The sequence below is a fragment of the Erythrolamprus reginae genome, unplaced genomic scaffold, assembly GCF_031021105.1.
Source record: "Erythrolamprus reginae isolate rEryReg1 unplaced genomic scaffold, rEryReg1.hap1 H_5, whole genome shotgun sequence".
Taxonomy (NCBI): Eukaryota; Metazoa; Chordata; class Lepidosauria; order Squamata; family Dipsadidae; genus Erythrolamprus; species Erythrolamprus reginae.
In genome coordinates, this window is record NW_027248506.1 from 554,484 (window position 1) to 580,224 (window position 25,741).

The 25,741-nt window shown below is 41.7% G+C and overlaps 2 protein-coding genes across 3 annotated transcripts in view; both read left to right on the forward strand.

The window, feature by feature from the left end:
• LOC139155732 (E3 ISG15--protein ligase HERC5-like) overlaps positions 1-2,622 on the forward strand; it is a 40,900-nt gene extending 38,278 nt beyond the window's left edge. Inside the window, exon 24 of the mRNA XM_070731000.1 lies at positions 356-2,622. Coding sequence (XP_070587101.1) covers positions 356-564 — 209 coding nt within the window. The 3' untranslated portion in view covers positions 565-2,622. The remainder of the gene's footprint in view (positions 1-355) is intronic.
• A 5,414-nt stretch (positions 2,623-8,036) lies between these two features.
• The window catches only part of LOC139155729 (probable E3 ubiquitin-protein ligase HERC3), a 37,535-nt gene continuing 19,830 nt past the window's right edge, over positions 8,037-25,741 (forward strand). Inside the window, exons 1-11 of one of the 2 annotated variants that reach the window (XM_070730995.1) lie at positions 8,037-8,137; positions 9,548-9,812; positions 10,896-11,055; positions 12,806-12,882; positions 14,148-14,369; positions 15,363-15,454; positions 16,065-16,195; positions 17,329-17,489; positions 19,927-20,003; positions 20,912-21,036; positions 23,079-23,138. In XM_070730995.1, coding sequence (XP_070587096.1) covers positions 9,587-9,812; positions 10,896-11,055; positions 12,806-12,882; positions 14,148-14,369; positions 15,363-15,454; positions 16,065-16,195; positions 17,329-17,489; positions 19,927-20,003; positions 20,912-21,036; positions 23,079-23,138 — 1,331 coding nt within the window. In that variant the 5' untranslated portion in view covers positions 8,037-8,137; positions 9,548-9,586. The remainder of the gene's footprint in view (positions 8,138-9,547; positions 9,813-10,895; positions 11,056-12,805; positions 12,883-14,147; positions 14,370-15,362; positions 15,455-16,064; positions 16,196-17,328; positions 17,490-19,926; positions 20,004-20,911; positions 21,037-23,078; positions 23,139-25,741) is intronic. The other variant, XM_070730996.1, reaches the window with a different exon arrangement.

Sequence of the window (25,741 nt, forward strand, 5' to 3'; positions counted from 1 at the left end):
ATACTGTACATTAGTCAAGGATTAGATTAGATTTATTGGATTTATATGCCGGTGGGTCCAATCCTAATCTCAGGGCGGAGCTGGTTCCAGAGGGTCGGAGCCACCACAGAGAAGGTTCTTCCCCTGGGTCCCGCCAGACGACATTGTTTAGTCGAATGCTTAACATTGAATCATAGCGAATAGAATCACAGGAATAAATGTGTACATTACATCAATTCCTCATTAAGGTACAGTTGGAGAGAGGATAGAGATTTCCCAGGGCTGGTGGGAAAAATATTAGAGCTAAGCATGAGGACTAGGCCCCTAACTGATGTTCTTACTGCAATGCATTGTTTGATTTCTGTCCTCTCTTCAGTTTTTCTCACAGGAACTGTCCACATCTCAGGAGAAGGGATGGACTCAATAAAGATTGTTGATGCTGAGGAAGAAAACCTGGACCAGGCGTGGCCCAAAATTTACAGCTGCAGTAAAAGTTTGTATCTTCCGAGATACACCAATAGGCACATTCTTAAAGAAAAATTATTGTATGTCATGGAGAACTTTAGGGACATTGGCCTGGCCTGAAAGCAGACGTGGTCCTCATTCTGCTGTGATACGTGGACATTTGGTTCTTACGCTTAGAAGGACTGGAATATTTAAATTCAGTTTCCGGCATCACCATGCTGTTTTCCTGAGTGATCTTGAATGAGTGTGTCGGCATGATGGCAAAAGAGCAACGCGCCTATGTACAGATCAGTGATTCTGGAAGAAAGAAAGAATAAATAAATACTTATGTGTTTTGCCGGTGTGTTTCAACCGCCCGTAATTACAGGGTAATTAGTCCAGGAAGACACACACCACACGATAGAAGGAAAACCAAAAGTCTTTATCAACAGAAAAACAGAAACAGCTCCCTTTTTAAATGTCAACGGGATTTTCTGGTACACACAAGGCACAGGTTAAATGCAGTCCAATTGCTCACCCAATAACTGGGAAATTGAGTCCAATTCCAAAGTCCAGAGAGTCCACACACACAATCTTGAACAGCACAAAAACCACGATCTTGACAAAACAATGAATCAGATAAACTGCCATGAGGCTAAAACACCAGGTTGCACTTTTATCGGTAGCACTAATTACAGCAGCCTCACCCAACCACAGGTGGCCTCATTTTCTCTTGTAATAATCCTTCAGTTGTTGTCTCCTATGCATCACTCTACGCATGCGTGGCTGTGTCATTAATTCTTGTTCAGAATCCAAGGATGATACAGAAGATTGATCTCCTCCTGGGCTGTGTGCCAAACTCCCCTCTTCCCTGTCACTCACGCTTCCTTGGTCAGAGGAGGCTTCGTCGGCAGATTCCATCGGGAGCAAAACAGGCCTGTGGCATGTGGATGTGTCCCCCACATCCACCTGCACATTCCTTGGGGCAGGAGCTGGGCCAGAGCTAACCACAAGGTTATGTAATCCTGCTGTGCTCTATTTGTCTTTGGAGAAGGGTGATGGCTTGATATAAAGATATTATAGTGGAATATTATATCATTGTGTTGCAGTTCCTATCTTGTGTAGCAGAATTGCTAACTAAACAGCAAAACATCGGTTTCTTCAAGATGTCAGAGCATCCACACACACCAAGAAAACAGTAAAGTACCATGTCAGTTTGTCCAAAATGGTACAGGGTACAACCTGGTTCTGGCCCACAGGGCCACCCTGGAAACAGCAAAACAGAAATACTTCTACCCTTCAAAAGGACCTTGACCATGTAGCTGAATGGTCTAACAACTGGCAACTTCAAATCTCTACCAACAAATGCTCCGTCCTACACATTGGTAAAAAGAATCCGAATACTAAATACATACTTGGTAAAACTGAACTGGCAGAGGACCCTCACTCAGTCAAAGACCTTGGAGTACTCATTTCCAATGACCTAAATGCTAGAGCCCACTGTAACAGCATTGCCAAAAAAAGCATTAAGAATTGTAAACCTAATCTTGTGTAGCTTCTTCTCTAGAAACACTGATTTATTAACCAGAGCATACAAAACATTTGTCAGACCAATTCTAGAATACAGCTCACCTGTATGGAATCCACACTGCATATCAATACAATCAAAGGAGTCCAGAAATACTTCACAAGAAGAGTCCTCCACTCCTCCTCACATAACAAATTACCCTACTCCTCCAGACTTCAAATACTGCATCTAGAAAATTTACAACTACGTTGTCTCCAAACTGATTTAACAGTTGTTCATAAAATCATACATCATAATGTACTCCCTGTTGGTGACTACTTCGCCTTTAACAACGACAACACAAGAGCACGTAATAGATACAAACTGAATGTAAATCACTCCAAACTTGACTGCACAAAATACAATTTCAGCAATAGAGTGGTCACCACCTGGAACTCACTACCTGACTCTTCTTGACCCCCAACCCCAAAATCCTCAACCTTACATTATCTACAATTGACCTCTCCCCTTTTCTAAGAGGTCTGTAAGGGGCGTGCATAAGTGCACTTTTGTGCCTAACGTCCCTGTCCTACTGTCTTATTATCCTTTCTATTACTACGTTCTACTTATGTTAATATGTACTATAATACTATACTTGTTTGACAAATAAATAAAATAAAAAATAAATAAAACTCAGATCCAGGTTTCCCTGTGTAAGTGGCTCTGGAAATAAATTGGAACTTAAGGAGTATTTTGACTCGGACTCTGATTCAGTTCAGATGTTACCTGGAACCTTGACAAAAGTCGGACCTTAGCATTTGGCTACACAGAGAGAGAGGTCAAGCAACGCTGATACACCCTTTAAGGAATTAAAAGTTTGACACCCTTGATACGGGGTCCCCCGTTTGAGCAGAGGGTTAGACTGGAAGACCTCAAAGGTCCCCTCCAACTCTTCTATATCAGGGTGTCAAACTCACATTGTCACATGACATATCGGGTACGGTCAGGTATGCAGAACGAGTAGAAAAAAATTGATTTCTTCTTCTTTTTTTCCCTTCTGGGCTCTGGGCATGTTTTTCCTATCATAGTAAATGCGGTTGAATGTGTATAATTTTATAAGAGCTTGAGGGTGTGTGTGTGTATGTACATACACATACAGTTTATACAGTAGATAATGTCTATTTTTGTGTGCATGTGTGTAATATGTATGTACACAGATGGAATCTATACATAGAATTAACGAGTACATTTTGGATGTTCAGTAATAGTAAATAGATAGGGAAGTTGTATCTCTTTGAGGCGAGGAGAGGCCAGGCACCCTAACCTAAACCTTGGCATGAGTGACGTCAAGTTGGCCACCTTTATGGCACCGGACAAGAATATCTTCAGGACCGCCTTCTGCCGCATGAATCCCAGCGACCGTTTAGGTCCCACAGAGTCGGCCTTCTTCGGGTCCCGTCGACTAAACAATGTCGTCTGGCAGGACTTAGGGGAAGAGCCTTCTCTGTGATGGCTCTGACCTGGAACCAGCTCCCCCCTGAGATTAGGATTGCCCCCACCCTCCTTGCCTTTCGTAAACTCCTTAAAACCCACCTCTGTCGTCAGGCATGGGGGAACTGAAACATCTCCCCCTTGCCCATGTTGTTTTGGTGTTTGATTGATTGTGTGCTTGTTTTTTATATATATTGGGGTTGTTTTATGAATTTCTTAACTTAAAATTGTAATTGGATTGGTGGGTATTGGATGTGTCACTATGTACTGTTTTTGCCATTGTTGTGAGCCGCCCCAAGTCTGCGGAGAGGGGTGGCATATAAATTCAATAAATCTAATCTAATCTTTAAACCAATCACATGACCTTTAAACCGCCCCGGTCACATGATCGTCAAGCCACTCCCACCTGGTCACATGGCCAGCAAGCCACACGCACAAAATAAGCCACGCCTATAGTGTACAAGTAAAAGTTTTTTTAGTCCTTTATTGATTAGAAAGAATATTTTAAAAAGTCAAAAGTAATAATTTTTAATCTCTGTCAACTCAAAGTTATCCATTTTCTACTTCTATAGCTCTAAGTATAGAACTGAATCACCCGAAATATGCTGTATTTGAACTAGACATACAAAATATTCCACTAGTGGGGAAAATCACATATTTTTTTTGGCTCTGCTACTTAACTAACCAATATAGACCAATGTCTTTGTATTGTTGACCTAAAACCAAAGATCTATGAAGTCATTAGATGAGCAGCAACTATTAAAGTAATGTCTTTGTGACCTAACTCACTTCACCCTTTTTTCACTGAATGGGGTCAGAGTGAACTACAGACCCCTCTGAGGGTGGTAGCTGGCCTGAATGTAGGGGAAAATTTGGCTTTTGAAGACCCATGTCACCTGGAGCGTTGCCCATATGTGGTAATACAATCATGCGTGCTTTGTGTTCAGGTATGTGATGCACAGATTTTCAAACAGAAGAAAGGTAAAGGTGGCTTTAATAAGGGGCTTCTAATGTATTTGCTCTTACAGTGGTACCTCTACTTACGAACTTAATTCGTTCCGTGACCAGGTCCTTAAGTAGAAAGGTTTGTAAGAAGAAGCCATTTTCCCCATAGGAATCAATGTAAAAGCAAATAATGTGTGTGATTGGGGAAACCACAGGGAGGGTGGAGGTCCTATTTCCTCCCAGGAGATCATAATAAAAATAAAAATAATAATTTATTAGATTTGTATCTCCCCCTCTCCGAGGACTCAGAGCGGCTCACAACAATAGATCCCTAGAGAGGCCCCACGGAGGCTTCTCCCTGCCTTTTCCGGTCACACTTTTGGAGGCTCGGGTTTGTAAGTGGAAAATGGTTCTTGAGAAGAGGCAAAAAAATCTTGAACACCTGGTTCTTATCTAGAAAAGTTCGTAAGTAGAGGCGTTCTTAGGTAGAAGTACCACTGTATTTTGGCTACCCACACCCAAGGTCAGGGGGGAAAGCCTATAATAAAATGAAATAATAACTAGGGCTGTGCAGTGTTTCAAGTCCGTGTTTAATTATAATAACAACAGAGTTGGAGGGGGCCTTGGAGGTCTTCTAGTCCAACTCATGCTTGGGCAGAAGACCCTACCCTACTTCAGACAAATGGTTGTCCAATATCTTAAAACTTCCAGTGTTGGGTCCAAAGACGGGCTACAAGAATGGTGGAAGGTCTTAAGCATAAAACGTATCAGGAAAGACTTCATGAACTCAATCTGTCTAGTCTGGAGGACAGAAGGAAAAGGGGGGACATGATCGAAACATTTAAATATATTAAAGGGTTAAATAAGGTCCAGGAGGGAAGTGTTTTGAATAGGAAAGTGAACACAAGAACAAGGGGACACAATCTGAAGTTAGCTGGGGGAAAGATCAAAAGCAACATGAGAAAATATTATTTTACTGAAAGAGTAGTACTGTAGATCCTTGGAACAAACTTCCAGCAGACGTGGTAGATAAATCCACAGTAACTGAATTTAAACATGCCTGGGATAAACATATATCCATCCTAAGATAAAATACAGAAAATAGTATAAGGGCAGACTAGATGGACCATGAGGTCTTTTTCTGCCGTCAGACTTCTATGTTTCTATGTTCATTCACAACCTCTGGAGGCCAGCTGTTCCACTGATTAATTGTTCTAACTGTCAGGAAATTTCTCCTTAGTTCTAAGTTGCTTCTCGCCTTGTTTAATTTCCACCCATTGCTTCTTGTTCCATCCTCAGGTGCTTTGGAGAATAGGTTGACTCCTTCTTCTTTGTGGCAACCCCTGAGATATTGGAACACTGCTATCATGTCTCCTCTAGTCTTTCTTTTCATTAAACTAGACGCACCCAGTTCCTGCAACTGTTCTTCGTATGTTTTAATCTTCAGTCCACTCATCATTTTTGCTTTATTATTATTATTATTATTATTATTATTATTATTATTATTATTATTTCCATTTATAGGAGACAATCCAACTTTTTGAACATTATCTCAGATCATTAAAGATAAAGTCTCTTTGGACTTCAGCTTTCTTTCCTATATTCTCCTAGAAGATTTCTAAAGGCTATGCTCCTCAGTCGTCCCATCTCATGGAATAAGGTGAGTTCATGTGCTTTTCCAGACCGTTGCTTTGAATTGATTAATGACAGAGAATTCTTCTCAATGTCAGCTTTGTATCTCCTGGCTGGAACTGAAAGAAGATCCAAAATTTAGGCATGTCCGTATTCAAATCAGACATTTGCTCAGGGTAGCTTTGCAATCACCACAAAGTCAATACAGTTATTTAAAAAAACAACCAAAACAACAGAGATCCTTTTTAAATCATTCCCAAAAACAAAATGTATAAAGAACAGCAAGAACATTAGCTTCCACTGCAATGCAGGTAGTTCGACCAAAATTGAGCCCAGAATTTACGTTGCTAAGTGAGAAATTTGTTAAGGGAGTTTTGCCCCACTCACTTGCCACGTTTGTTAAGTGAATCACTTCAGGGATTGAATTAATAACACGGTTGTTAAGTGAATCTGGCTTCAGGTAACCCCGGGACACTGCAAATATCATAAATGTGAGTCAATTGTATCTGAATTGTAAATCGAATCATCCTGGGGATGCGGCAGTGGTCATAAATATGAAAAATGATCATAAGTTACTTTTTTTCACTACTGTTAATTTCGAACTGTCACAATTTGAATTGTTGTAAGTCAAGGACTTTAGAATAGGATAGAACAGAAAATAGAATAGGATAGGATAAGATGGGATAGGATAGAATAGAAAATAGGATAGGATAGAATAGAAAACAGAACAGGATAGGATAGAAAATAGGATAGGATGGAATAGAACAGAACAGAATCGAAGGGTCCCTGGAGGTCTTCTAGTCCCGTGATGGAGAATCTATAGCACATGTGCCAAAGGTGACACACGAAGCCACATCGGAGGGCAGGTGAGACTTTGCCCTGTATCAGCTCTAGTGCGCTATGCACGCTGGCCGGCTGATTTTCAGCCTTGGGGAAGGCCCTTTTGTCCTCCAGACACTTCAGAGAAGTTTCCCAGAAGCCCCCGAACCAAAACATTCCCCCAATGGTCAAACCGGAAGTTTGGAAAGACACATTTCCGGTTTGCCGTTGTGCTGTTTTTTGTACTCCGGAAGCTTCAGGGAAGCTTCCTGAAGCCCCAGAGTGCAAAAAACAGCACAGGGGGCAAACCGGAAGTGTGTTTTTTCCACACTTCCAGTTTGCTGGCTGGGGAATTCTGGGAATTGAAGTCCAAATACTGTATCTTCAAGTTGCCAAGGTTGGGAAACATTGGACCAGAGGGACCATGAGGTCTTTTTCTGCCGTCAATCTTCTATGTTTCTAATGTTTCTATAAATCAAGTCCTCAGTTAATTGGGCGGCATGTAAATTAAATTAATAACAATAACAACAAGAAGAATAGAAATAGAATTCTTTTTATTGGCCCAGTGTGATTGGACACACAAGGGATTTGTCTTGGTGCCGATGCTCTCAGCGGACATAAAAGAAAAAGAGACTTTTGTCAAGAATCATGAGGTAAAAAACACTTAATAATAAATACAGATTTTTGTGCTGAGTCCATATGACTCAGGGTTTCTCCAGCGGGTGTGCGTGGGAGTGATCGCATCTGAGCGATCCTAAATAAATAAATAAAAGAACGGAAATATAAAATGAATAAAATAAAATAAACAAACGCCCTGGTGGCCCGTCTCTCGCCTGCTGCGCTTCATTGGACAGCAGAGCCCCACCCCTTTCCCCTGGAGCAAGGGTAGGCAGAGTGGGTTCTTCTATGACTGGTGGACTTCAACTCCCAGAATTCCTGAGGCGAGCATGCTAGCTCAAGAATTCTGGGAGTTGAAGTCCACATGTCATAGAACAGCCAGCTCTACCTATCCCTGCGCTTGGAGGGTGGGTGATGACCCATTGCCTCCTCCGCCCTCCCCATAACTTCGCTCCAAGCCTCGCCTCTCTTATGCGTCATCCTCTAGCCAGGCTCCGATTGGCCCAGGAAGGAGGTTTCACCCATTGGGCCATCCCACTGTCTGTCTGAGTGGCGCTCACAGGAGGGGCGGGGCAGGAGGGCCTGGGAAAACTTCCTTGTTTTGAATGGTGGTGACGCTTCTCTCGGCCGGAGTCTGCGCTGGCGGCCGGACCCCCGCGGGGCTGCGGCGGCTGGGGAAGCCCGGTTGGAGCCGGAGACCAGGTGCGTTCCTTCTTTCCACCTTGCCGGGGCTTCTGCACCATCGGGGAGTGGGTTGCGCAGCCTGTCGGGTCCGGTTTTGGGGTGATCGGGTCAGGATCGATCCTAAAGAAGCGCTAACTTAGGGTCGAGTTCTCCCCCTCCCCTCCCACACTTAATCCCAGGCTCCACCTGCATGTGTGTATGGATGTATGCATGCATACACGCGTGATCCGAGGCTGCATGCATGTGTATTGCATGCGTGTATGCATGCGTGTCTTCCTGATCCGGGCCTGAATGTATGTATGCAGGCATGCATGCGTGTATGCATGCGTGTCTTCCTGATCTGGACCCCCCATCGGTAACTTTAGCCTGGGGTAGATGGGAGGGCAGTAAAAAGCAGATCCCGTTCATTTCAAATTATTATTATTATTGTTATATTATTATTATTATTATTATTATTATTATTATTATTATTATTATTATTATTATTATTATTATTATTATGTCAATACAACTCAGCAAACGAGATCACTATGCTGGATTTCGTATTTCATCACCAGTCGGACGCTTCCCAAGCACCTAGGACTGCGTGATGTAGCGGCGAATTATGTCTGCCGATCCCAGTAAAGCGGCCTTTTGCAATTGACAGATGGAGATTTTGTCAATTCCGATGGTTTTCAAAGGTCCGCTGAGATCCTTTGGCCCTGCGCCCAGCGTGCCAAGTACCACTGGGACCACTTTCACGGGCTTATGCCAGAGTGGTTGCAGCTCGATTTTTAGATCTTTGTATTTCACTAATTTCTCTAGCTGCTTCTCCTCAATTCTGCTGTCCCCTGGGATTGCGATGTCGATGATCCATACATTCTTCTCCTCCACAATAACAGTGTTTGGTGTGTTATGCTTCAGAATTCGGTCAGTCTGAAGTCGGAAGTCCCACAGTAGTTTTGCTTGCTCATTTTCGACCCCTTTTTCGGGCTTATGATCCCACCAGTTCTTTGCCACTGGTAAATGGTAGTTCCGGCACAAGTTCCAGTGGATCATCTGTGCCACAGCATCGTGTCTATGCTTGTAGTCAGTCTGTGCGATCTTTTTGCAGCAGCTGAGTATGTGATCGATTGTTTCATCTGTTTCTTTACAGAGTCTGCACTTTGGATCGTCTGTTGATTTTTCAATTCTGGCTTTGACAGCATTTGTTCTAATGGCCTGTTCTTGTGCCGCCAGTATTAGTCCTTCTGTCTCCTTTTTGAGTGTTCCACTCGTAAGCCATGACCAGGTCTTTTCTTTATCCACTTTGCCTTCAGTCTTCTCCAAGAACTGGCCATGCAATGCTTTGTTGTTGTTGTTGTTGTTATTATGATTATTATTATTATCATCATCATCATCATCATCATTATTATTATTGAGTGAGATTTCTTCTTCTTTAACCTGCAGGAAAATCTCAAGATACATGCCTTGCTGAAAGCGGAGAAGATGTTATGTTGGGGATATTGGTCTTTCGGATTTCCTGGCTCAAATAGTTGTCTGCAGGCGGTTATCCCTGAACCTCAGACCACAGAATTTGTTCACGAGACAAGTGTCAAGGAAGTGGCTTGTGGGAGACACCACTCTGTGTTCTTGCTGGATGATGGGGAAGTGTACACCTGTGGGGTGAACACCAAAGGCCAACTCGGTCACGAGAGAGAAGGTGGCAAGCCAGGTGAGTTGATCTTGAGTGCTTGGTTCCAAATCCTTCCGTTTTCATGATTTGTTTCCGGTGGCATTTTTTGTTATTACTGTAATAGTTTTGAGCGCTGAAACATAGAAACATAGAAGATTGACGGCAGAAAAAGACCTCATGATCCATCTAGTCTGCCCTGATGCTATTTCCTGCATTTTATCTTAGGGTGGATCTATGTTTATCCCAGGCATGTTTAAATTCAGTTACTGTGGATTTATCTACCACATCTGCTGGAAGTTTGTTCCAAGCATCTACTACTCTTTCAGTCAAATAATATTTTCTCATGTCGCTTTTGATCTTTCCCCCAACTAATCTCATATTGCGCCCCCTTGTTCTTGTGTTCACTTTCCTATGAAAAACACTTCCCTCCTGAAGCTTTTTTAACCCTTTAACATATTTAAATGTTTCGATCATGTCCCCCCTTTTCCTTCTGTCCTCCAGACTCTACAGATTGAGTTCATGAAGTCTCTCCTGATACGTTTTATGCTTAAGACCTTCCACCATTCTTATAGCCCGTCTTTGGACCCGTTCAATTTTGTCAATATCTTTTTGTAGGTGAGGTCTCCAGAACTGAACACAGTATTCCAAATGTGGTCTCACCAGCGCTCTATATAAGGGGATCACAATCTCCCTCTTCCTGCTTGTTATACCTCTAGCTATGCAGCCAAGCATCCTACTTGCTTTCCCTACCACCTGACCGCCCATGCTCACCCATTTTGAGACTGTCAGAAATCACTACCCCTAAATCCTTCTCTTCTGACGTTTTTGCTAACACAGAACTGCCAATACAATACTCAGATTGAGGATTCCTTTTCCCCAAGTGCATTATTTTACATTTGGAAACATTAAACTGCAGTTTCCATTGCTTTGACCATTAATCTAGTAAAGCCGCCCCGAGTCTTCGGAGAAGGGCGGCATACAAATCTAAATAATAAATAAAATAAATAAAGCTAAATCATTTACCATATTACAGACGCTTCCAGGAATATCAACCCTAAAGGGATGCCCTCTAAGGTTTCGGATTCTTGGAAAGGTTCAACTATTCTCCCTTGTTTTTCCTAGAACAAATTGATGCTCTAGCTGACCAGCACATTGTCCATGTGGCCTGCGGTGATTCTCATACTGTGGCGCTCAGTGACCAAGGCCAGCTTTTTTCCTGGGGCGCAGGGAATGATGGGCAATTGGGCCTCACAACGACGGAAGACGCGGTAACAATTCCAAGGTAAATATGGGAGATTATACTCGTGGGATCTGTTCACATTCTTGTGGGAGATTGCAGATGGTTTTCAAGAAAATGTCTTTTTCCATTAAAAAAAATTGGAAACGGTGGAAGTCGGTCAAGATTCTCAGTCATCCAGGTCATCGTTGTCCCAAAGGTGCTTTTTTTCAGGGTGCAACTGGATTTTCTTATTTTTTATTTTGAAGATGTTTCGCTTCTCATCCAAAAAACTTCTTCAGCTCTGATAAGACAGTGAGGAATGGAAGGATTTCCCCCCCCTTGCGTTGGTAATCTTCATCTTTTGAGAGGGTCCTCAAATCACTTGGAGGTTTATCTGTGTCCCCAGGGTCAACTGAGTTTGTCTGAAATAGTATAGGATTTCCTGCTTGAGCAGGGGTTGGACTAGAAGACCTCCAAGGTCCCTTCCAACTTTATTATTCTGTTACATGCAAGTGATTTTAATAGAAATCTCTTGATTCGTTTTTGTTTCCACTGTGATACTTGGGGCTTCCAGGACATGATTGTATTTAATAAAAAATACAGTGGTCCCTCTACTTACGAACTTAATTCGTTCCGTGACCAGGTTCTTAAGTAGAAAAGTTTGTAAGAAGAAGCAATTTTTCCCATAGGAATCAATGTAAAAGCAAATAATGCATACGATTTGGGAAACCACAGGGAGGGTGGAGGCCCTGTTTCCTCCCAGGAAATTCCTAGAGAGGCCCCACGGAGGCTTCTCGACGCCTTTTCCAGCCCTGTTTCCTCCCAGGAGATTTCTAGAGAGGCCCCACAGAGGCTTCTCCCTGCTTCTTCCGGCCCTGTTTCCTCCCAGGAGATTCCTAGAGAGGCCCCATAGAGGCTTCTCCCTGCCTTTTCCGGTTACAGTTTCGGAGGCTCGGGTTTGTAAGTGGAAAATGGTTTGTCAGAAGAGGCAAAAAAATCTTGAACACCGGTTCTTATCTAGAAAAGTTTGTAAGTAGAGGTGTTTGTAGGTAGAGGTACCACTGTACTCCTATTTTTATTGTTTTCTTTTAAAATTCAAGCCAATAATATTTTAGGTAAAGGTAAATGTTCCCCTGAACAGGGTACTAGTTGTTTCTGACTCTAGGGGGCGGTACTAATCTCCGTTTCTAAGCATGACTAAATGCTAAAGGCGCATGGAGCGCTGTTACCTTCCCACCAAAGTGGTCCCTATTTTTCTTCTTGCATTTTTTACATGCTTTCGAACTGCTAGGTTGGCACAAGTAACGGGAGCTCACTCCGTTACATGGCAGTAGGGATTCGAGCCACTGAACTGCTGACCTTCTGATCAATGAGCTCAGCATCTTAGCCATTGAGCCACTGTGTCCCATTTTTATGACTATTATAATATTGTCTAAGTAGTTTCACTGTTACAATCTCTGAAATAGAGGCGATAATGATGAAGACTAGGTAAATTATACAGTAGTACCTCTAGATACGAGCTGCTCCACATGCGAGTATTCCAAGTTATGAGCCACGACGGGAGCGAAATTTCTGTTCCAGACCCGAGCTCAAATTCGGGATACGTGCCGAGCTTCCACTAGGTGGCGCAAGAATCCTTGCTTCTGGTTATATCTGCGGGGGGGGAAAACAAAGTCTAAAGCCCTTTGTTCCAGATACGAGCTGATCGACATACGAGCTCCGTTCTGGAACGAATTAAAGTCGTATCTAGAGGTACTACTGTATTACACCTCTGCAACTTGGTTAAAGTGTCCAATTTGTTTTGTTTTCTTAGGTTAATAAAAAAGCTGAACCAGGAGATGATCCTACAGGTCTCGTGCGGGAATTGGCATTGTCTAGCTCTAGCAGCTGGTATGACCATTATAACATATAATATAATTCAACTTTTGTTACCAGGGCTGTACCATGAAATTAATATTCCAGTTAAATACGTTTCTACTCAATACAAGATAAGAGTTCTGGATAAATTTTTCAGGAAGAGGATGATCCTCACTTCTTTTTCTTGTTATGGAAACTTCAGTTTACTATTTCCAAATAGTAACTCAGGCAGAGGGCATCCCTTTAGGGTTGATATTCCTGGAGGCGTCTGTAATATGGTAAATGATTTAGCTTTACTAGATAAATGGTCAAAGCAATGGAAACTTCAGTTTAATGTTTCCAAATAGTAACTCAGGCAGAGGGCATCCCTTTAGGGTTGATATTCCTGGAGGCGTCTGTAATATGGTAAATGATTTAGCTTTACTAGATAAATGGTCAAAGCAATGGAAACTGCAGTTTAATGTTTCCAAATGTAAAATAATGCACTTGGGGAAAAGGAATCCTCAATCTGAGTATTGAATTGGCTGTTCTGTGTTAGCAAAAACTTCAGAAGAGAAGGATTTCTGACAGTCTCAAAATGGGTGAGCAGTGTGGTCGGGCAGTAGAAAAAGCAAGTAGGATGCTTGGCTGCACAGCTAGAGGTATAACAAGCAGGAAGAGGGAGATTGTGATCCCGCTATATAGAGCGCTGGTGAGACCACATTTGGAATACTGTGTTCAGTTCTGGAAACCTCATCTACAAAAAGATATTGACAAAATTGAACGGGTCCAAAGACGGGCTACAAGAATGGTGGAAGGTCTTAAGCATAAAACGTATCAGGAAAGATTTCATGGACTCCATCTGTATAGTCTGGAGGACAGAAGGAAAAGGGGGGACATGATCGAAACATTTAAATATGTGAAAGGGTTAAATAAGTTTCAGGAGGGAAGTGTTTTTAATAGGGAAGTGAACACAAGAACAAGGGGCACAATCTGAGGTTAGTTGGGGAAAAGACCAGAAGCAACGTGAGAAAATATTATTTGACTGAAAGAGTAGTAGATGCTTGGAACAAATGAACAAGTAGAGGCGTTCTGAAGTAGGGGTACCACTGTAATCAATCTGGCCCCAACATAAAAGCTAAAAAGATCATTAAGGGTGGAAAACAAGCCATAAGTCACCTTTTTTCACTGCGGTTGTAACTTTGAACGGTCACTAAATGGAACGGTTGTAAGTCGAGGGTTACCTTTTTTTTGCTGGTACGTGAAAAAGTATTGTTCGTTTTCTCAGCCCTGGGTCTTATTTCTTCCTCCCCTTCCAGACGGACAGTTCTTTGCATGGGGACAGAACAACCACGGACAGCTCGGTCTCGGTAAAGAATTCCCCTCACAAGACAGCCCGCAGCGTGTCAGGTCGCTGGATGGGATCCCTCTCTCTCAGGTGGCGGCCGGCGGAGCGCACAGCTTTGCTTTGTCCCTCTCAGGAGCTGTGTTTGGCTGGGGGAAAAACACCTCCGGACAGCTGGGTTTGAGTGACGACAAAGGTACTTGTGGCGAGCGTCCGTAAAAGATGTTTTTTTATCCAGATGTTGCGGAGATATCTCCAACTCAATTTTTCCTCAGTTTGTTTTCCTCAGAGATTTCTTGGTGCCGTTTCTGTCAGTCGAAGCGTGCCTCTGAATGGCCACAGAAATGGAAAGGAAAAGAGGGAGATTTTTGAGGAGATTTGGCTATATCGGCAAAAAATCGCCAAAAATCGCTGAAATCTCGCTTGAGAGGGCATCTGAAGTTAGTTGGGGGAAAGATCAAAAGCAACGTGAGAAAATATTTCACTGAAAGAGTAGTAGATGCTTGGAACGAACTTCCAGCAGACGTGGTTGGTAAATCCACAGTAACTGAATTTAAACATGCCTGGGATAAACATATATCCATTCCAAGATAAAATACAGGAAATAATATAAGGGCAGACTAGATGGACCATGAGGTCTTTTTCTGCTGTCAGACTTCTATGTTTCTATGTTTATGTTTCTATCTTCACACAAGATTTTGCTTGCTGTGTATGCGCAGAAGCGAAATCTTGTGCAAGGGCATGCGCATGCACATTGGGGGAACGCAACTGCACACACATTTCGAAAATCGCTACTGGAACGGAATACCTTACCTTTCCGATAGGAGGCCATCACTGGCTTGGGCATTGCCACTCTCCTTACCCAAAATCCTTTATGCAAAGCAAACTGTCAAGAAGGAAGAGCCTTCTCTGTGGTGGCTCCGACCCTCTGGAATCAGCTCCCTCCAGGGATTAGAACTGCCCCCACCCTCCTTGCCTTTCGTAAACTCCTTAAAACCCACCTCTGTCGTCAAGCGTGGGAGAACTGATGGATGGATGGAGGGAGGGAGGGAGAGAGAGAATATACATAATTGAGAAGAGTTTAACAAAGTTGATCATTTAATTGGCTATTGGTTATTTCTGAAGCAGCCTGTTTTCATTTTTGTAAATGAATTTATTATAGCCTTTGATATTTTTTTTCAAAATGCAGATCGGGAATCTCCTTGCCACGTGAAACTTTTAAGGACTCAACAAGTTGTCTACATCAGCTGCGGAAGTGACCACACTGCTGTTCTGACAAAGGTAGGAGAACGTATTTTAAATGCTGGCTACATGTCTAAGGCAGGACTACAATTGATCATAAATTGGCTGGTACTTGAGGGCTGGAAGGACATTCTTGCATACGGTAGCCAATTAAAAATTACCCCCAAAAGTTTGCATACAAAATCGTTGGGGCTTCTATCGGAACTGTTGGACGAAGGGCTTTGAACAAGGAATTTATTGGGGATCAAGGGATGCTTGATCCCAAGTGAAAATGTTCTTTTTCAGAGTTTGTTGGCATAAAACTCAAAACCAGAAGCAAACACAGATAACTGATTCATCTGAATTCATTAACCTCTTTGTAAACATAGTAACAGAAGAATTTACAATACCATTAGCTGAGTTCTTCTTCAATGTAGTTACGAGTAAACACCAGCAGGAAAGTTCGTTTCATTTCAGCAGAGCAGACAAGCACAGAGAATACAGTGTGGGCTGAGCCACGCCCAGCCTTAAGCTTCTCAGTTTCGATTCTCTGCACAGACTTAGATGTGTTTAGACTTAGTTGCTGTGCCTATTCACTGGTTGACCTTGTTAACGTGGGCTCTTTTCCCAGTTCATGACTATTCTAACATTCTTGCAATCTTTGTGGCAGAGTGGAGGAGTGTTTACCTTTGGGGCAGGTTCATGTGGGCAGCTTGGTCATGATTCCTTGAATGACGAAGTCAACCCTAGAAGAGTTTTGGAGCTGATGGGCAGTGAAGTCTCCCAGATCGCTTGTGGTAGGTGAGTGGCCTCTTGGGCAGATCTTTCACGATGCCAAAGATTGTCAGCCTTGCTTGAGCCGCTCCGAGTCCTCGGAGAGGGGCGGCATAATAATAATAATAATAATAATAATAATAATAATAATTATTATTATTATTATTATTATTATTATTATTATTATTATTATTTATTTTTTATATTATTATTATTATTATTATTATTATTATTATTATTATTATTATTATTATGCAAATGGTAAATAAAATTTAGTGGAAGGTGAACTCTGAGGAGAGTTAATCAGCAATGTTGCATGTTCCTTATTATATGTTTGGTGTCCAAAACCTGTCCCCTTGGATGATCCCTATAATCTTTTATTCCCAATATATTGAATGGGAAATTGGGGCATTTAGCGACATCGGGAGAAATTGCAGACTTAGATATTTGCATTAATCTGCTACTGGACAAAGATTATAAATCTCACTTTCGCAGCCCAAAAATCAGACCCATTTGTAATAGGATTTTTGGCCAAAAATAAATGTTTAATTTAAAATTACCAGAATATCTCTGGGACCGCCTTCTGCCGCACAAATCCCAGCGACCGGTTAGGTTCCACAGAGTTGGTCTTCTCCGGGTCCCGTCGATGAAACAATGTCGTCTGGTGGGACCCAGGGGAAGAGCCTTCTCTGTGGCGGCCCCGGCCCTCTGGAATCAACTCCCCCCAGAGACCAGGACTGCCCCCACCCTCCTTGCCTTTTTAAACTCCTCAAAACCCACCTCTGCCATCAGGCATGGGGAAATTGATTCCCCTGTACCCTTCCCACTTTGTGTATGGTCTGTATAAGATACAGGATTGTCTTTTATATTAAGGGTTTTAAAGTGTTTTTTAAGTATTGGATTTGTATTGTTTCTTGTTGTGAGCCGCTCCGAGTCTACGGAGAGGGGAGGCATACAAATCTAATAAATAAATAAAAAATAAATTTAAAAAGTCACAAAATGTCGTGCGACGGCAACATGGCGCGATGTGTTTGGCGCCAGTGAAAGGGATGAATGGTCAGGGAGAAGAAAAATAGAGTTGTCTCTTTCGTGTTCGGGAATATAATTGGTTGTTGAAAAAGACCGCTTTACCAACGGTTTGGTTATTTTGATATTTCCAGACACCACACTCTAGCCTTTGTGCCTTCTTCAGGAATGATCTATGCATTTGGCTGTGGAACTAAAGGCCAGCTGGGAACTGGACGCATTTGCAGTCTAAAATGTCCATCTCCGGTCAAAGGCCATTGGGCAGCTTACGATGAACAAATCTCTGGTAGAGCAGGTAAGGGACTAAAATAGTCACTTGTTTTGTTTGTTTAGCGACAGTCTCAGTAGCTCCGAAGACAAACGGCCTTTCACTGTGGCACACCTCTTGTGACTACCGTGTTTCCCTGAAAATAGGACACTGTCTTATATTAATTTTTGCTCCAAAAGTTGTGCTACGTCTTATTTTCGGGGGTGGGGGTGGGTGCCTTATATTTCTCAAATAAGACAAATTCACAGGCAGAAAAGCTGGCACCCCCAAAGAAAGTGTGCCGTACGGTACACTGATTACGGTACGGTACCTGTCAGTATGGCACCCATACACACAAACGACGGCACTTATATGGCACAACAGTACACTTTCGCTATTGCAGCTTCCGGCCACCAGAGGAGCTACAGTCTACGCACTGTAGTGGAGACTGTAATGGCGATGAGACATCAGCAGTCTGTGTCTCCTGTACTGGACGGTACAAAGCGATGGAAGGGGCCAGCAGGGGACACCACATTATTACGGTACCGCTATGAACAGCTTTGAATGGTACCGTATGTTTTTCCACCGTACCGTATTTAAACTTGACTACGCCTTCAGGGGGTGCCTTATATTAGCAAATTCTGCAAAACCTCTGACATGCCTTACTTTCGGGGTACGTCTTATTTTCGGGGAAACAGGGTAGCAGTGATGGTGAACCTATGGCATAGGTGCCACAGGGGGCACACCGAGCCATTTCTGCTGGCACGCGAGCCGTTGCCCTAGCTCAGCTCCAATGTGCCTGGGTGTGCTGGCTAGCTGATTTTTGGCTCACACAGAAGTTCTGGAGGGCATTTTTGGTTTCTAGAGAGCCTTATGGGGGATGGGGGAGGGCGTTTTTACCCTCCCCTGCTCCAGCGAAGCCTTTGGAGCCCGGAGAGGGCAAAACACGACGCTCCTGGGCCCACCAGAGGTTGGGAAACAGGCCATTTCCGGCCTCCAGAGGTCCTCCGGGGGGTGGGAGAAGCAGCTTTTGCCCTGTCCTGGCATTCATTCATTCATTCATTCATTCGTTCATTCATTCATTCATTCAATTTTTATGCCGCCCTTCTCCTTAGACTCAGGGCGGCTTACAACATGTTAGCAATAGCATTTTTTAAACAGAGCCAGCCTATTGCCCCCACAATTCGGGTCCTCATTTGACCCACCTCGGAAGGATGGAAGGCTGAGTCAACCTTGGGCCGGTGATGAGATTTGAACCGCTGACCTACAGATCTACAGTCAGCTTCAATGGCCTGCAGTACCGCCCTCTACCTGCTGCGCCACCCCGGCTCTATTTTGAATTATGAGTGTGAATGAATGAAATATTCTCATGGAATATTTCATTTGCACAACTACTATTCCTTTTGCACAACAGCATGTGAAATTGACTGTCAATCAGTGTTGCTTCCTAAGTGGACAGTTTGATTTCACAGAAGTTTGATTGACTTGTACTTATTGATGTATCCTTAGCTGCCTTTGATTTTGTGGATGGTGTGTTTGGGCTGCATGACTGTTTTTAATAGGGGTTTTTTAAAAGACTGTTTTAACATTGGATTTGTATATGAAGTTTTATTGTTGTGAGCCGCTCTTTTATTGTTGTGAGCCTATGTTCTGTCGGGCTCTCTGGCAGACTCCTCCCAAAAATTCACAGGTACAAATTTCAGACACACACACGTTTGAAAATTCAAAACAATGTTCTTTATAATGAAAATTCACTTAAACCAAGCCCTCTTTTGGTAGAGCAAAGAGCCCTCGTCTCCAAACAAACTGGTAATTTGTACAAGTCCCTTATCAGTTCTGTGATACTTAGCTTGCAGCTGGGAGGCAATTCACAGTCCTTCTTCTTTCACAAAGTGAAACACACTTTGCTCTCGTTTAGTTTCAAAGTGGGGAAAAATCACCACACACAAAAAGTCAAAGTCAGTAAAGCAGTCACTAAACACAACGATCAGATAATCCTCCACAATGGCCAAACGCACAGGCTGCTCTTTATAGCAGCCTCACTAATGACCACAGCCCCACCCAACCACAGGTGGCCTCATTTTCTTTGATAATAATCTCTCAGTTGTTGCTGCCTATGCATCGCTCTCCGCATGCGTGGCTGTATCATTAACTCTTGTTCTGAATCCAAGGAGGAGCTAGATAATTGATCTCCTTCTGAGCTGTCTGCCCCACTCTCCTCCTCCCTGTCACTCATGTCTTCTTGGTCAGAGGAGTCTTAATCAGCAGATTCCACCAGGGGCAAAACAGGCCTGCAGCATGTGGATGTCTCCCCCACATCCACAGTCCTTGGGGCAGGAGCAGGGCCAGAGCTAACCACAACAGCCTATAGATCCCATCCCCAACCCTTCAGGCTGTATGGATTTTGGTTTCCAAAAGAAAGACATAGGAGATGTTTATGATGTCTGATGGTTTTAAACTGATTTTTGTCAATCTTCTTCCACAGATGCCTGCCCACATTATACTGTGAAACATATATTCTCTGGAGGAGACCAATCATTTGCAATTTGCTCAGGAAAACAGGTAACGTAAAACTTGACGGATTTGCGCTCCATCTTTTATTGTTACAGGGAGGGAAATTGTGAATTGTGTCGAAAGGCCATGCGCCCTTTCCAGTGTGGGCTGAAGCTCATGCAACCCCTGCCTTATCAGAACCCCCCCTCCCTTGAAATTTTGCTGCTCCAGGTTTGGACAAAATAAATAAACTAAATGGTTCCACCTCTAATAGTTTTAAAATAATTGCTAATCTTCAAAGAGGAGGCAACAAAACGTATTTCAGCCTCCTCTAACTGTATCAAATTATCAGGGGAGAAATGCTCCCAGTTAGCTCGTGCCTGTCCGTCATCGGAGAGCCGGTCGCGAAGGGAGCGTGAGGCTCCACCCACCTGCCCGGACACCGCCATTTGGGTTCTTTACACAAAGCCGCATTCTGCACGATCTGATTATTGACAAAATTGAACGGGTACAAAGATGGGCTACAAGAATGGTGGAAGGTCTTAAGCATAAAACCTATCAGGAAAGACTTCATGAACTCAATCTGTAGAGTCTGGAGGACAGAAGGAAAAGGGGGGACATGATCGAAACATTAAAATATGTGAAAGGGTTAAATAAGGACCAGGAGGGAAGTGTTTTTAATAGGAAAGTGAACACAAGAACAAGGGGACACAATCTGAAGTTAGTTGGGGGAAAGATCAAAGGCAATATGAGAAAATATTATTTTACTGAAAGAGTAGTAGATCCTTGGAACAAACTTCCAGCAGGCGTGGTAGATAAATCCACAGGAACTGAATGTAAACATGCCTGGGATAAACATAGATCCATCCTAAGATAAAATACAGGAAATAGTATGAGGGCAGACTAGATGGACCATGAGGTCTTTTTCTGCCATCAGACTTCTATGTTTCTATGTTTCTATCTGCGCCTTCTTACAGAATTCTCTACCGGCCGATGATTTCCGGAACGTAAATCACAATGACCACACCTGTTTGATTAATGACAACACAATAGACATTTGGAGGCAAAAGCTTTCTGAAAAAAATAACTCTAATTCAATGAAGTAAGTCCACTTCCGTTCAATTTGTAAAGAATTATTGTGATGGTGGGCAATGATGCGATCTCTGGCTTTCTTGGTGAACCTTCTTTTGTGGGCTGGTTGGATCAATCCATGGGCTTCAAACTTGATCGCGTCCCGTGATGTATCACAACTTTTCTTCTTCTTTTTTTGCCTTTGCGGAGCCGGGGTGGTTTCGCAACCAGCCCACAGGCCATCAGTTTGACAGGCCTGATACTATTTATTTATTTATTTATTTTATTTATTTTGTCCAATACACAATAATACACAATGAAAGTAATAGAGGACACCTTCGAGGAAATAGAATTAGAGAAAGAATAGAGGAGAGTATAGGATAAAATAATCAATGAGAGAATAGAAGAAAGATATAGGGATAGAAGAGAAGATATATGGGATATTTTATTTTATTATTTTTTTATTTTTATTCATTTATTCATTTATTCATTCATTTATTTATTTATTTATTCCAATACACAATAATACACAATGAAAGTAATAGAGGACACCTTCGAGGAAATAGAATTAGAGAAAGAATAGAAGAGAGTATAGGATAAAATAATGAGAGACTAGAAGAAAGATATAGGGATAGAAGAGAAGATATATGGGATATTTTATTTTTATTTATTTATTTATTTATTTTGTCCAATACATAATACCCACTGAAGAGAATAGATATGTAACAATATAAATAAAGAGAAGAATAGAAGAAAAGATATAAAAGTATAGTATCTACTCCAATTCATTATCCAAAAGGATAATCAGCTTCATAAATTTATGGGTTTGTATCGTTTCGATTTTAGTATGTGGACTGCTGAAGCGAGCACATAAATTATAATGCACTTGGGGAAAAGGAATCCTCAATCTGAGCATTGTATTGGCAGTTCTGTGTTAGCAAAAACTTCAGAAGAGAAGGATTTAGGGGTCGTGATTTCTGACAGTCTCAAAATGGGTGAACAGTGCAGTCAGGCGGTAGGGAAAGCAAGTAGGATGCTTGGCTGCATAGCTAGAGGTATAACAAGCAGGAAGAGGGAGATTGTGATCCCGCTGTATAGAGCGCTGGTGAGACCCCATTTGGAATGCTGTATTCAGTTCTGGAGACCTCACCTACAAAAAGATACAGTAGTACCTCGATACGAGCTGCTCCACATGCGAGTATTCCAAGTTACGAGCCGAGACGCGAGCAAAATTTATGTTCGACACCCGAGCTCAAATTCGGGATACCAGCTGAGCGTCCACTAGGTGGCGCAAGAATTCCATGTTTCCAGTTATCTCGGCACCAAAACCAAAGTCTAAAGGCATTCGTTTGAGATGCGAATTGATCGACATACGAGCTCCGGTCTGGCACAAATTAAACTCGTATGTCGAGGTAGCAATGTATTGAAAAAATTGTCCTAGCACCAGGGGAAATTTGACTTTTCCCATGAAGGTCTTAGGTGACCCCTGTGAAATGGTCGTTCAGCCCCCAAAGGGGTCCCGACCCCCAAGTTGAGAACCACTGATTTAGAAGAATGGTACAAGCTGTTCTAGAAAATCTTTAACATGTTTTAATAATGTGGTATAAAGTTTTGTTTTGAGGGTTTTTTTGAGCCAGAGGATTATTCATCAGATTTTTAACCCAAATATTTTCAACCACTTACCAAATTCTTCTCTGCTGAACTAATGAACCCATTTCTAGATTTGTTGTGTGTGGTATATTTTAAGTCAGTGTGTTAAGATCAAAGGCAATTGAACAGATTACAGAGAGAGGGGAAAAAAGGTGAATAACAATTAGGTTCAGTTAGTATATGAATCCATAATCTGATTTGATTAGGTTTGGTTATCCTGTCATATGAAGTCAGTTTGTTAGAGTTTGTGAATAGCATTTTGTAGCACATTGTGTAAACACAGGCAATTTCAGCTAAGCCCAGGTAACTATGGATCAGCAAATCAAGGCAGTGTATGAAAAAATATATGTGATTCCTAAGCAATATAAGCTTTAACTAATTTTCCTGTCTTTTGCCTACTTGCGTTTTCCCTGTCCTAAGCAGTGAGGTTGTGCAGATCCTATCTTCACCAGCTTGCTGGAATGGAAGTTTTCTTGAAAAGAAGTAAGTTGCTTAAAATGGGGGCGAAAAATATTTGGCTAACTTTCCGGTTGCAGCTTTTGAAATGTTAAGTCGATATAAATCACTAAATTTGGATCACAGACAAGACAGACTGACTGACTAGATTTCACTCAGGGGAAAAAGATACTGGTTTTATAGCTTCCCCTTTTATAGTAATTTTTAAAATAAATATGATACAAGTCCAGTGGTACCTCTACCTAAGAACGCCTCTACTTACAGACGTTTCTATATAAGAACTGGGTGTTCAATATTTTTTTGCCTCTTCTCAAGAACCAGTTTCCACTTACAAACCCGAGCCTCCGAAACTCTAACTGTCACCTTCAGCAACAAATATATATTTATTTAGTAATTTATAATCTTTTCTTAAAATGTAGCAAATAGTCTCTTATTTCCATATTCCATTTTTTAAAATCTATAAATAAATCTATAAAAATATTGTAAGGTCAGCCCTGGTGTCAGGAGAAACTAAGTGTTACCAACATCGCGTATCAGTATTAACCCTGATCAAATATAGCTATTTTATATTCCTTCCTTTTACTTCTAACGATATTAATTTTTAGTCCATTCAAATAATATTATAGAACTTGACTTCTTTTCATTTATTGTTCATTGTCCTTTCTCTTGAGATTCTTCAAAATTTTACCAAGCTTTTTTTAAAAATCCAATATAGGAAAATTCTCTTGATTTATTGTTGGCATGCTCCTTTTTAATTATTAAGCCAGTTTCTTTTTATACCTAGTGTAACATCTATTTTCATGTCAGTAGGCTTTCATTTGTACATCCATTTTCAACTATGATCCTCTGTCATAATGTATTTTAGACACAATATTTCCATAGAGCCAGATGTCTCTGTGGACAATATTAAAAATAACCTGTGAGTCCATTGTTCAGAAATATTCTTCAGGATATCCATTGTTAGAATATTCTGGTTCTATAGCTTCCTGATACAAAGAAGAGGCGGGGGTTTTTTTTTAAAAAGGAAAAAAAATGGATTGTGTTTGTGGAAAAAAAGCAGAAGATTCTTGTGATAACTTCACCGTATTTTTCACGCTATAAGATGCTCCAGACCATAAGATGCATATTATTATTGTTGTTGTTGTTGTTATTATTATTATTATGCACCCCACTTGCATTCAAAGTTGAAAGAAAATGCAGAGCACCCTGCATAAGCCATGCCCACAGTGTGGTAGTAAAAATTTTGGTAGGCCTTCACTGTAGTAAATCTAAGTGCTATTGCTATTTCCACCTACTTTTTTGGGGGGAGGGCAATGTGTCATAGTATGAAAAATACGGTATATCTAATACAGTGTTCCCTCAATTTTCGCGGGCGATGCGTTCCAAGACTGTCCGCGAAAGTCGAATTTCCGCGAAGTAGAGTTGCGGAAGTAAATACACTATTTTTGGCTATGAACAGTACCACAAGCCTTCCCTTAAACACTTTAAACCCCTAAATTGCAATTTCCCATTCGCTTAGATTATTACTCACCATGTTTATTTATGAAAGTTGATTTTAAAAAATATTTATTAAAGGCGGGCAAAATTTTGGCGATGACATATGACGTCATCGGGCGGGGAAAAACCGTGGTATAGGGGGAAAAAACGCGAAGTATTTTTTAATTAATAATAATAATAATAATAATAATAATAATTTATTAGATTTGTATGCCGCCACTCTCCAAAGACTCGGGGCGGCTCACAACAATAATAATAACAGTATTCAATGTAACATTGTATTTGTATACATAATATTTTTGAAAAACCGTGGTATAGACTCCGTGAAGTTCGAACCCGCGAAAATCGAGGGAACACTGTATATGGGTAGAGAGGATGGAGCAGTGAGTAAGATTTTGGCTGAATTGCCATGTTGCTAGAAGTCTACATATCCAGATGGGTTGATACAGACTTCCAGGAACTTCTTATTTCTATTGTCTTGTGTTGTTATGGCAATAGTACTTATGTCTCCGAAAGCTATGTTTAGCTCTTTGTATCTGCATACTTTAGCAGGGAATTGGTAAAAATATATGATTAAGTGGAGCCTCCTCTTCTGACGAGAGAACACCGGCTGTTGTTGCAACTGCTAGTAACTGACTCAGTGGTTTACTTGCAAGCTCGCCAATAAGAAACATGAGGTTGGTATTTGGTACTGACAACTTATGAAAATTCTCTTTCACTGCAAAATGTTGTAGATGCTAATTTGGAGAGACATACAGCCCATCCGGTATATACAGTTCAGTTATATTATTTGTAATGTTCCATATTCTTTTGCTGGTCTCCGCATATCTGAGATGAAGGTGGTATTTAGTGTTATAATGTGTTCCACTCCGACATAAAGAGAGCTATCATTGGAGCTTAATTGGATCAATTATTGGCGCATTTATTGCTCTTGTGACCACAATTTGCTCGGGGCTACATTTTGTTTTTGGCTGATAGGATGGTGTTTCTGCCTTCAAAACTGAGCAATTGGAAACTAATTAGAATGTAGGAATATAGAATAATCCTGAGAAAAATGAAAGTTCCTTCATATTTGGTTCCTGATCAATGATTTTTTTACTACTTTCTTCTCCTGTAAATGATACCTGTATGGG